The 12,975-nt window shown below is 39.0% G+C and overlaps 1 protein-coding gene across 1 annotated transcript in view; it reads right to left on the bottom strand.

Annotated features, from left to right (window-relative positions):
- The window catches only part of ITGBL1 (integrin subunit beta like 1), a 161,472-nt gene that overhangs the window by 80,042 nt on the left and 68,455 nt on the right, over positions 1 to 12,975 (bottom strand). Inside the window, exons 4-6 of the mRNA XM_074378488.1 lie at positions 10,987 to 11,109; positions 8,509 to 8,649; positions 5,304 to 5,444 (exon numbers count right to left, since the gene is read on the bottom strand). Coding sequence (XP_074234589.1) covers positions 5,304 to 5,444; positions 8,509 to 8,649; positions 10,987 to 11,109 — 405 coding nt within the window. The remainder of the gene's footprint in view (positions 1 to 5,303; positions 5,445 to 8,508; positions 8,650 to 10,986; positions 11,110 to 12,975) is intronic.

The following is a 12,975-nucleotide window of genomic DNA, read 5'->3' as shown; positions in this document are numbered from 1 at the left end:
GAGCTGTGAAAGTTAAAATAAAACATTGAGTAGGCGAGGAAGCCAGGAAATCCCTAACTCCCCCGGGGGATGCCACCTGCTCCTGCAGGTGCCTGGGATTCACAGGCAGTGAGGGTCCAGATCCCCAGGCACAGGGAATAAAGCAGGAGCCTGTGTGGAGGGAGACGGGACGAGAGGGAGAAGGTCCTCAAGTTTGACAGCTGGTCTGAGAGCTGTCATTACTTCCTATCTGAGGTTCACTCGTATGTCAACAATAAAACAAAGACTGTGGCGGCATAAAACAAATCCTTGAAGATGATCAGAAGCTACCAATAGAGATTTTTAGAATTAAAACCTGGTTTAGCTAGTATCCGAAGAAGTCAGATTAATGGTGGGTGCTTTAACAAATTTTGAGAACCGTGCAGGTGCTCTGGACCTACGGGAAATCTCTAAAAGTCTTTGACCTTCCTGCCCTCATAGTCACTGGCTGTTTTCTTGCTGTTCTGTTTTCCTCACCCAGCCTTTCATCTCTCTGCTTCCTCCCTAATGTTATGCAGCCTCATTTCTCTGTCCCTTTGCTATTTCTGTGCTCTTCCACAAACTCCAGGGGAAAACGGGGCCTGTAAGGTCTTTGCCTCTATTTCCTGGGCATTTAATGCCGTATCACAAACGTTCTCAAGGACTTCTATAAATTTATGCATCACCTCCACACACTGTCAACTCCAGGGAAAGGTGGGAAGAAGATATAAAACATGTCCTCCCTCCTGCCACGTGCGTGGTGATCTCTAAGCTTCTGTGCTTCTGCCTCAGCCTTGTACCCCAGGTCTTGCCTCGTCTCAACAGAAGGCCCTCTCAGTCACCCAGCTGCAGTCGATTGTGTAGACACTGGAATAAACTGATGGGATAGTCTCATTGCTGTGATTAGCTTGGGATGAAAGGCTTTGCCTCCCAATGGAAAAGTATTAAAGTGGGAGAACGTTGTCTAGTTGAGGATGGCCCCTGCTCCTCAAATCATCCACAGATGTGTCTGCCACACTTTGCCATCCAACCTCAGTGACACAAGTTCAAGTCAAGAAAAGAAGTGTTATGAAAGTATGAATGACTTAAGTAAACCATTCATAACAAAAGAAATTCCTGAGAGTCGGTGAAGACACGGCAACCAGTTTAAATGATGAAATAGTGGCATATGGAACGGGATTTTTTCCCGAAAGTTTCATTGTTTTGGGACAGTGGAACGCCTAAATCAAATACCCCAATGAAGATCACAGAGGAAGCAAATGTAAAAGTAATAGAGAAAGGTTTAAATAACTCTAGTCTAACATGATGAAAAATAGCGTCGACAGTGGGTGGCATTGCCTGACCTAAGCGTTGATCCCAAGCTTAATCTGACAAATGAACACATGAACATAACTTCTGCTTTCACAGTCATAAAAATTATATTCTACATCTTCCAATAACTCCAAGCCCCATGCTGTCAAAAATATGCCATGGATCTCACTTTAAATGAAACCGTACCTTTTTCTATAAAATCCTTTATGATATTTCATTGGTAGAGTTAGGAAATCAGTTAGAAACGCAAGGTGTTGACATCAGATTCTGAAGCAAGTATTTAGCCTCTCAGAATAGACAGAAAATCAAAAAATGAAACTGCAATTTCTCTTCTGGGGGTACTAGCTTCTCAATTCCAGCATAAAAGTTATGCCAAAGAGAGAGAAAGGGAATCATTTTATAGGGATAAAATGAAGATGAAAACGCTTGGCTTTTGATTTATAAAGCAGAGTTTAGAAATGATAAGATCTACTTAGCATGAAAATCCTTTAGACTGCCACAGCATACTATGTCAGAGTCTTTTATAAACAAATAGTGAAAAAAGTGTAAGTGAAGAAATTAGAAGATCTGAGTCTCTATCTAATCATGCCACCGACTCATGTTTCTCACTTTATCTTTAAAATGAGAGAACCAGAGGAAGCAAATTTCACTACACCGATCAGAAGGGTAATGCTTCAGTGCTGGTTTGGAACTGGATATTTAACAATGAGCTTCTTACAAAGTAACATGAAGACCATCAACAGAAAAGAAGTTCAGGGGGATAAATTAGACCTAACTAATTTTTTTAAAAAATGTCATTTGAGATATTAGTTTCCCTTTCAAGACAATGCAAACTGAATATACGTAACCATTTCTTTCGGTTTCCTTTCTTAATGCTTTGGTAATCCACTATGACAAATTCCCCGACATTATATGGTTCTATAGAATGATTCCATTTTCCAAACTAAGGGAACTCTAAGCCAGGACTAATCTTACCTTTTCATCATCTCGACAGGCAAGAACAAGCTGAAAGAGTTCAAAGTCACACTGCAGCATTACTTTTCCAATTAAGGGATTTGGGGAAATAGACCAGAGTGGTAAGCAGCCATCAGGAATAACAGAGTTCTTTCAGAATCAGAAAGTAGATTCTGAGGAGCAGCTCATAAAACTGAAGTAACAGAGCAGGTGGTACACTTCAGGATAGCCAGTCATGTCCTTGTCATTTTTGTCACACACAAATTTTGCAACAGTATCATCTTTGAGCGTGTGTGTGTGTGTATCTTTGGGGGTGTACGAGTCGTGTTTCTGTATGGATGAGTTCCTGCACACACAAGTCAACATTCCTAAATGTTGTTCATTTGGAATGTTGACAGGAATGAAAGAATAAATAAATACAACTGACTTATTTGGGAGCAGGGATCATGTTTTAAATTTTGTATCCCATGCCCTGTACCCATGATGCAGTAGGCATAAAATATTTACATTTAAGTACATTATTGAATAGATGAACGGACAGCGTGGGAATGAAGTAATGAAATGAGAAGGTCAATTAAACAAGCCAACTACTATCCAACTACAGTCCAATGGGAGATTTCCCTTGGACCTAAATAAGATCAACACTCAGCATGACAAGAGTGGGAGCTAAAAATAAAGCTGCATTTCATCTGAGCCTCATTACACAGCAGCCTGGCATAAGTCACCAGAGAATATCTACGTAGTTGGGGACTTTCGTCTCCTATCACTAAGGCATTAACATACTCAGTAATCACCTGCATGGCTCCCTTCCCATGGTGCACCTTACACTGGCAACTAGGAAAATTGTGAAGACTAATAATTCACTAAGTATAGTGTACAGAATTCTACAGGTTTAGTAACAGTGAAGACGTCCTCCAGAGATGGATGTCTGCCAAAGATCACAATGATGTTCAGTGAAGCTGAGTTTTATAAGAATTCAGAGCATCCAAAGGACAGTTCCTCCTTACCAAAATAAGGTAAAATTGAAGAACTTTATTTGCATCACTTGGAGATTGAATTATATGAGTACTTAGGCAGTCTGTGTTTTCACGTGACACTTAAGCGCAGTGTGAACGCTGTCAAGTTACTTAATTTCTTTGAACCTGGATGCCCATCTCACCCCTCTTGACCTGAAAGCCAGGTACCCTTAGAGCAGAACTGGCCGTGCGTAGTGATCCAAAAGCATCCTGTGATGACACATGAGCCTTACATCACCATCTCTGGGAAGAGCCTCCCGCCCTAATTAAAATGTCAGACAAGCCGATACCCCAACAATCTCAACCCCCTCCCTGCCGGCTTTAGTCTGTAGCACGATGGCTGTGAAAATATGTAGCACTTACCGACTACAAATTCTGTTTGTTGGTTCATTGGTTGCCTCTCCACCCCCACCAGGATGTAAACTCCATGAGGGATTTTGGCTATTGTGTTCACTGCTAGGTCCCCGGTATAAGCAAACATATGACGGAATATGCCAAGCTCCCATAAAAGCCTACACTCTCCCACAGTATATTGAAATTATATGTTTATCCGGCAGTTTTCTTGGCTAAACAGTAAATTTCTTGAGGGCAGAGCCTAAGCCATTTTATACTTTATGCCCTACTATCTCACACATTGCCTCTAGCATAATTAGCTCTCAATAAATGCTATATTACACTGACGTTTAAACAAAGATTCATTCAGTAAAGAAAGAACTGTTAGATTTCTTCAGATTCAGAGACCTTGTTAGCATTCCAATTCTCTCTCTTAGTGGTGGAGTCTTCAGCAGGTTATGAAATTTCCCTGAAACTCAGTTCCCCAAATGTAAAATGAGAATAAACATGTTCCTTACCTCGGAGACTTTCACGAGGCACAAATACAAGTCTGGAAAAGGCTGAGCACAGTGGCCAGCACATGGAAGTCGTGTGGCAGTTGTGAGCTGTTTTATGCCCATGGTGTTGGTAATGGGGATAATAAAAACACTCGCACAGAACGAACAGCAGCAAAACCTGCACAGGGCATCCCCTCCAGAGAACAGCGCTCACAAAATGTTTAGGAAATTCTCTGGAGCACAAGGGATAATCAGAAGAGAGGAACTCTTCTGCGATGGGAAGTTTTAGCAGCAGGCTCCCCGCAGCCGGGCCAGGGATGTCTTTGCAGTTGCATAACCATAAGTAAATAAGGCGGCTCTTTGCTGGCAAGCTTTCCAGAGACCAGCGGAGTTTCTTATCTGCTTATACCAACCAAGCAGTCAAGTGTAAAGACATGAACACGCCCGTGTCTCTGCCTTCTGGATTGTCCAGTACAACCAGACTGAACGTCTATTACTGTATTTTTACTAAATGACACTTTCTTGGATAAATCTGAATTTTTTTTCTTTGCACTATTAGAAATTCTGGAAGGATATAGGATGTATTTTTTTCCCCTTTTCTTTTAAATTACATGCTCTCTAATGTCAAGAATCATGTTTGTCTCCCTCACTGCTGGAACCGTAGCCCAGACACAGTCCAGACCCTGACCGATAGTATCTACTCCATAAAGAATTATGGAATAGCATTTTTGAATCTATTAATTGATATTCAATTGTAAACTGAATTGCAGACCCATTTTAGTATATAAATTATATCAAAGAATCAATGCAATAAAATATCCATGTGAAAGGGTATACTGTCCTAAGTTCTGTAATATATTAATATGGCTGTCATAACGGAACCTCTCCTGTTCACTGTCAGGTCTGCTAGCTCTGGATTCTCACGGCTGAGTGTTAGATACCTAAATGTAATGGTTCTCCTTGGTGAGAAAATAGGCTACTTTTAAAAGCGTGGGGGCATTTTCATCTCGAGTCTTCGCCCAATGTGGGAAGTCTCCAAAAGTTTCTCAAGTCATTATTAGGAGCCCTGTGAATATCAAATGCTTTGGACCACACATTCAGTTCTCTTACGGGTTCTCTGAGAATCAAGATGAATCTTGAAAACAGAGAAACAAATATTTTTAAATTTAAAAACAGGAATTTGGAGAGCACTTACCAGAACAGAAGTCGTCAGAGTATCTGTCATAGACAGCCCTGCAGTCCCTTTCGTCACACTCACAGGTGTCCCCGTGAATATCTCCCCAGTCTCCAGTCGGGTCAACATCGTGGCAGGAACATTCACCACACACACAAATCCCTAGATGGGAAAAATAATTTCACATGAGTTTAATGAAGAAAAATCATGAAGGGAAGAAGCATCTTAAATATTACTCTTTTTTCTGTTGCTTACTTTATATTTGGCAAATACACATAGTCAGGAAAAATATTGTATTGAGGAAAACACCATCTAAAGTTCACACTAGAGATTCTTTAGTAAACACAAGTTATTATCTATGTCTATACTTCCTTGTGATTGAAGGATGTGTCATTAGCCCTGTGCTGTGTTGACCAAAAGATAATACCGAAGCAATTAGCATAAGGTATAATCCTTGCTCTCAAAAAGCTTACAATTTACTTGAACAACAACAACAACAACAAAATAAAAGCCAACGAAAGAAAAATCAGCAAACAAAGTATGAATACTAAGGTTTTGTAAACTAGGACATATTGTAAGAGTTTAGGAAAGGGGGACTCAGGGTGGGCTGGAGTAATTAAGGTAGATGGTCTGGATCAGCAGAGAGAAGGGGAAATGTTCTAGGAGGTGTGGAGGTGGGACAACTCTAGAAAAGTCAAGAAAGCAAGAACAGGCAAAGGCGAGTGAGGATGGATGTGGATCCTGAGTAGTCCTGACTCATCGGAGCAGAAGGTGCATGGTCGGGAAGACTAAGAAGTCAGGTTTGCTGGAGCAGATGAGCTCAAGTTACAGAGGATGTTGGTGATTAGGCAGAGAGATACAGTTTTGGTTGGTTGGAGATTTGCATAGGAGAATTACTCAGTTGCAAATCATATTAACTTTGTGTGAATTACCAGCAATCATCTTTAGGGCAACCAGCTAATAATTTGAGGGGAAAAAAACAAAGTTAAATCCCTTTCTTACCTCTTGCATCAAAGTAAATTCCAGCCAGATTAAAGATTTAAGGAGATAAAAGTAAAACCATAAAATATAAAATAAATTTATTTTATTCAAAATCCTCAATGAAAATTATTTAAAGAAAAAAAAAAAGAAAAGATTTAACCATACAAAAATCTAAAATTGTGGTTGGGGGCAAGACACCAACTAAAAGATTAAAACAGCTGAAACAAGTAGTCTCATGTATGTAAAAAGAGCTATTTTCACAAACATATCAACAATCCTTATGAATTAATATCCAAAGGGCAAATACACCTACAACAGAATAGACAAAGGAAAGAACACCAATTGGAAATTTTGTAGAGAGAAGTACTGTTGAGTGGAAAACATGAAAATATTTACCACTCAACCTACCATTGTTAAAGGTGATAATAAACAATAGTGAGTTGGAATTTAACAATCACGAGTTAGAATTATTTTGGATGTCAGATTGACAGAAATAAAAAAAGATTGTTAGGATCAATAGTGGGTGAGGATATGGAATACAAAATACACAACTTTCTGGGTGACAATTTCACAATATGTATTTTTTAAATGTGGGTTGTATATAATGTAACAGCTCACTTCAATTCACGTATCTAAAGGAAAGGAAACATACACAGAAGTACATGTACAGGAATATTAAATACAGTGTTACTCATGTTATTGAAAACCACTAGTGACCTAAATGTCCATTAATGGGGAATTTGTGCAATAATGCATAGCTTAGAAGTAATCATTAGGTTTTTGTTCTGTGAACATGGAAAGATAGCCAAAATAATGATTAAATGAAAAAAACCAAATTACAAATTAGTATGACTAGTATGATTCAATTTTTGTATTAAATGAGAAGAAAATACACATCAGGGGGGCAGACAGGTGATCATTTTTTAAAAATAAATAAATAAAAATAGACTGAAAAGAAGAGGGGAGGCAGGGGATGGGACCTCGGAAAGGTGGCAAGTAGGCTGTATTTCTGAAGGAGATCCGCCTCTCACAGCCCATGTAACCCTGGGGGCTGCAGAACCAAGCTCCATCCCCAGCCCAGTTTCACTTTTTCCTCTCTCATGTAAACACCTGAATGCTTATTTCCCACACGAACAGCTCCCACTGCATAGCCTGACAGCATCATGGTGACCACTGGCCCTATTAAATAAAAAGGACTTAGCAGAAACATGTCCTTATCTACCAAAGGAAAATAAAAGTGAATTAGTGTGATGTAGAGTCAGATCTATTCTGCATAATTTAAAGAGAGGAATTTTCTTTATAATTTTTCCCCCAATTTCAGGCCTTTTGCTTTGTTTTCTATATGTACAGAAAATCCGGCACATTTTAGTCTTCTATGGCAATTTTTTAAAAAGATAAAATTGGTTGAGTGTTAAGGCTTTCCATGTAAGCATTATCTATTAAAATGTACCATTCATTTATAGAAATAAAAAAATATTTTCCAGCTTTCTAGATTTTTATGATTTTATAGAAGGAAATATGGCCATTTATTGATAACATCAAGTAGTCAGAAAATTCCAGCATGGCCTTTTTATCTACCAGCACAGCTGACAAAGGGAAAAAGAACAAGTATTTTCAAAGATTTTTTGAAAAGTGTTTCAAACTATTTGATTTGATGTCAACACTTAGCTAACTCACTTTAAAGTATATGTTAGCAATACTAATATATTTTTTGAAATTTATGCCTAGGGTCTGTCTCAATTTCATATGGCTATATCGTGTCCAATATCATATTTTTATCATTGCCTGTAAAAGTTAAATGACTCCATATCAACTCTGTATTGCAACCAAGCCTTCACTTTACCCATAATTAAGACAAGAGAGTCTTCTGAATTCTCTCTGGATAATCAGATGCTCATGCTGTCAACGGTTCTGTTAGTCGAGACATTTAACAGAAGTATCTACAAGAATTGCCTTTTTGCTGCACTATGCCATTTCTGGATGGCTGCCAGAGAAATCACAGTCCCTGTGTTAACTATTGGTTCAGCAAAGCTGAAAGTATGACAGCAACTTTCTTATCCTTCTGCCCAATTAAAAAAAAAAATAAGAAAGAGAAGCTTGTTGGTATTGTAAATGTTGATTTACATCCAAGTCAAACACTGTGAAAGAAGACTTCCTCCCACACGGAAGAGGACACAGAGAAAAGGCAGGTTAACAAGAGCTTTGCTTCTCCCCAGTTAGGTAGTAACAAGGATGAAGGACACACCTCTGTTGCTGCAGACTTTGCCATCTGGAGATGTGCATCTTCTCTTGCTCTCCCAGGGGGTGATGTCGCACTGGAATTCACATTTATCTCCATGCCAACCAGCCTGGCAGTAACAGTTTCCACAGTAACACTTTCCGTGGCCTTTACCCAAAATGAATTTTATACCGTGAGGGGAAAAAAAAAAGGAACTTTTCAAAGCAGAATTAACTTTCTATCTCTTTGTGATCATTTTTGCCTTTTGAAAACATTTACCTGGTCCATGGTCCTTGCTTAACATCATCAAATTATACAGTTTGTCCCCAAAACATCACAGGTGTGCCTATACCTACATAATTGCATAATTAATTATGTAAAGCCACATAAAGCCAGCCAAGGTATCCTCTAACTTGCCCTAGCCAGGGAGCTGATAAAAATGACAGAATTTTAAAGAAATGGCATGAAAGATTGTGAGTCTATTATGTTCCAATCTCAAACATGAGCATCAAACTCAAATGTATAGAAGCATTTACTCTAAGGGCATTTCTTGAAGTATTTCACTTGAAATCAACCATTGAGAAGCCAATGGTGCCTATTTACTTGGATGCATGTTATTAATGACTGAACCATTTCTTAAACCAGAGGAAATATTTATCTTTTCAGTCAACTGGATCCCACAAGTTGTTGTGTTTCACAAAGTGGAAGAGATTCTCAGCTAAATCAATGTTTAGTAGTCATTTAAACTAATAAAATACCAGATTGAGGATTACACTGGGAGAAAGCAAGATGACTGTGTGCTAAAAAGCTTTTCCTATGAGACAATGTTTCGTCTTGTTTTTTAAGACTAGATTAACTTCTTATACTAGAATTTCCTCTATAATCTCAGAAATCTTCAGAAACTTATCTACTCTGTCATGGCAGGAAATTTACTTAAGATGCTACCTATGTAAGTCTTACCATGATATTAACAAATGATCATAAATCTACATTCCCCACATTCAAATTCTTTGTATATTTATAAAATTTAGTATGGAACTAGAGTTTTACTAAAATATCATTTTGCTGGAGGTGAATAAAAATTATTACGCTAAATCAAGGAAAGCTATACCCACATGCAGATGTGGAAAATTAAGCAGATATCTTCATAACTCAGATGAAAGTACTCTAATAAGACACATCTGGATAATGGAGATAAAATATAACCTCAGGACATAAACACTCCAGACAGTAAACAATGTTCTTTGCCTTGTGGCAATTGATGGAGTAAGAAAATCTCCTTTTGAATTGCTTCACTGTTGGGCTGTAGAAGCACCTCTCAACAGACTGGTTTCACGTGCATGATACACGGAAAAGTCTAGAATCCCGGTCAATGTCACCCCCAGAGGATGTTTACTGGAGTAGGTGTCTGTGGTCTGAGACTTTGCACCATGAAATTGCTTTAGCCTCAAACAAATGGAAATAATAAGTGGAAACGTTGAGAGTTAAACATTTCCTTCTGATTTCAGTTAAATGTTGATATTTACACATGCAAGTAGACTTTGCTTTGGTGGTGTGCACTAGAACACACTGGCTCCACACATGTTCCCTTCCTCTTTTTTGATCTGTGATCATTGGAAATAAAATATCAGGAGGACAAATACATAATATTTGTGGGTGGATTTATCTGATTGTTCTAATTGTTTTGGAACGAGCCCCTTAGCGGAGCTGTCTACACAGCGTCTAGCTTAGGTCACCGGCTTGAAAAATGAAGGTTTTTGTGTTTATTTTATCCTGGTTGGTTGGACAGCAAGGAAATCAGAGAGAAAGAACCAAGCAGCCCTAAAATAAGAGTATGTGGAAGACCACGGGAATTGAAGCCCATAATCTGTTTTTGTAAACAAGAGGAGTTTGTTGTAGTTAGTGACACATTGTGGCCCTCTGGTTCCTCCTGGCCCCATTTGCTCCTGATCCTTCCAGGGAAAATACTCTCCTGAAATCACCCATCTGGCATGAAGAACAGGATCCCATGGATGGGATCTTTTCAGAGATAAATGAAAGGAGTAGTTGCTTATGAATAGAGAGGCAAGGCCAGAGGCAACCAAGCTAAAATGTTTAATAGCAGCCGAGAAGAATTTATCTAAACTGAAGGGGTTCTCACTGATCTTGACCTCCCTCTGCTGTGGCAATGGAGAGATTGGAAGAGAAGAGGCAAAATACAAGCATCTATGGTGAGCAGGGAAGATGGAGTCCAACCAGGACCACTTGCGAACCATGCAGCTGGCCTGGCGCCACAGGGACCCGGCTCTCTGTAAGGAACAATCTGACTTTGCATTTCAAAAATTCGAGTCAGCTCTGAACACCCTAGTCTAGGTTTCCTTATAAGACGTGTTTTCCAAGTAAACACAGGTACCACTTAAAAGAGTAAACTTCGTGCAGAAATTGACATTTATGAGATAAAAGTTCAATGAAACAGATGAAAACATCAAGTACTTTCATTAATTTCTGCCAAGTTAATAGTCTTACCTCCACATATTTCTTCCGTTTCATCATCTATGCATTCTCTATCATCACACTCACAAAATTTACCATAAACGAGTCCATTTCCATCTGAATCGTCACACTTACACCTGCCACAGTGACATGTACCTAAAGCATTTAAACAAAGCAAGAATTATTTGTTAAATGCATATAAATTACAATGAATGAATTTCCAACCTATCTCTTTCATGGGTATAGACAATTCACATTGATTTAATATTCAAATTAGGTATTACTATGGGTATGATGGGGCAGATAATGACACTCTTTCTTGAGATTATGATAGGCCAGCAGTTAATATTTTACAGCATAGGGCTATTATGACTGACCGCTCATAGTTTCATGAATGTAAATCTGACCTCCCCAAGAGCAGAGCTGCTTTATACATGCCCATCCAACCAACGCATGAAGGAATATCTTCTGATTACACCTGGGTCTGAAGTGAACTAAAGCAGAAAATTCTAAGCTTTGTGAAAGAAGTAACCTTGCTTATCTTCCTCACCACTATTTATTCAATGCTTTGCACAATATTTGAGCATATTATTTATATAATAAATGTTTGTGGAAGTCATTATCAAATGCATAAATGAAAAACTTAGAGGTTCCTAATAATTTTATATCCACAGTGTTAAACTGATACACACGTCCTCGTGACAGTGGGACCACAGTGGGTTTTCTTAGGCATAGAGTCTTAGGAACTCACCAAAACCTCGGGGCAGATCAGAGTGACACAGAAGCACACCAGCGTCATCTGGTCTACCACACACCATATAACTCAGCCAGATTTGAGGATTTGCCTACAACCCCTGAGAGTCATTTCACTGACATTAAAACAGCATTCAAAGGATATTGAGAAGTAGAATGTCCATTTGAGGAACTTCCTTTTTAATACTTATTTTTAAAATTTTAGTTGATCATCACGGCAGTCACCATATATTAATTGAGACTCTGCCATCCACCAGATATCATCCTAGACTCTGGAAATGCAACAGGAAATCAATTCAGGCATAATCCTCCTCTTACAGTTTTATATGAGAAAATACCAGGGCGATAAAATAAGTGGAGATGTGGATAGTGTAGCAGGAACGCATAGTAGGGGGATTTAACTGAGACCCAGTGGCCAAAGACGGATCCCCTGGGGAAGAGCTCTTAAGCTGAGACTGAACGCCAAGCAGAAATAGGAGCTAAGAGAACTGAGACGGCGAAGAGGCCCACTTCCAGCAGGAGAAAACAGCAAAGGCCCTGCAGTAAAAGGGAAATAAGAGCAGGAAAAAAGACAGCTGGAGTACAGAAAATCATGAGGAAAGCGTCAGGAAAGGAATAAGGCACCTAAAGATGCAGTTTGCGGAAATCTCCTAGGTCATGTTAAAGATTCCCAACTTTAACCCAAGAATAATGAGAAACCATGGAAATATTTTCAGCAAGGGAACCATGTAATCAGGTGTCCGTTTTTACCAGATGACTCTGGTTTTTATATGAAGAATGAACTGAAATGAGGCACAAGAGGACAGAAGGGAATGTCAGCTCATTAGTCTGCTGGAAAGAAGATAGAGGCTGACAAGGGTGATGGCCATGAGTTTAGAAAAAAGCAAAGGGGATATTTTCAGGAGAAAGAAAAGGACTTGGTGACTGATTACGAGGGGTAAAGAATGAGGTGGAACCAAAGATAATATTGATATTTGAAATGAGCCACTGGCTATTGGCAATTCTGTATGTGGATTCCAGGAAGTGCATGCATTTAGGATTAAGGTAGACTTGTAGCCAAATTCAGGTCTTAATCCCCATGGGATAAACATTTTTGAGGTCATGACTTTTATCTCCAACTCTCAAAGTCCTTACTTGCAAATAATGTCTACTCCATAGAGTGGCTGTGAAGATCAAATGATAAATACATCACCCAGTCATCTTTTACCAACACTACCGTGTCTAGCGCATAGTAGGCTTTCAGAAAGTGTTGGGTTGCCTTCTCCCCTT

This window comes from Camelus bactrianus, chromosome 14 (assembly GCF_048773025.1).
Source record: "Camelus bactrianus isolate YW-2024 breed Bactrian camel chromosome 14, ASM4877302v1, whole genome shotgun sequence".
NCBI classification, from domain to species: Eukaryota; Metazoa; Chordata; class Mammalia; order Artiodactyla; family Camelidae; genus Camelus; species Camelus bactrianus.
The sequence above is the reverse complement of the archived record's forward strand: the minus strand, read 5'-3'. Positions and strand labels throughout refer to the sequence as shown.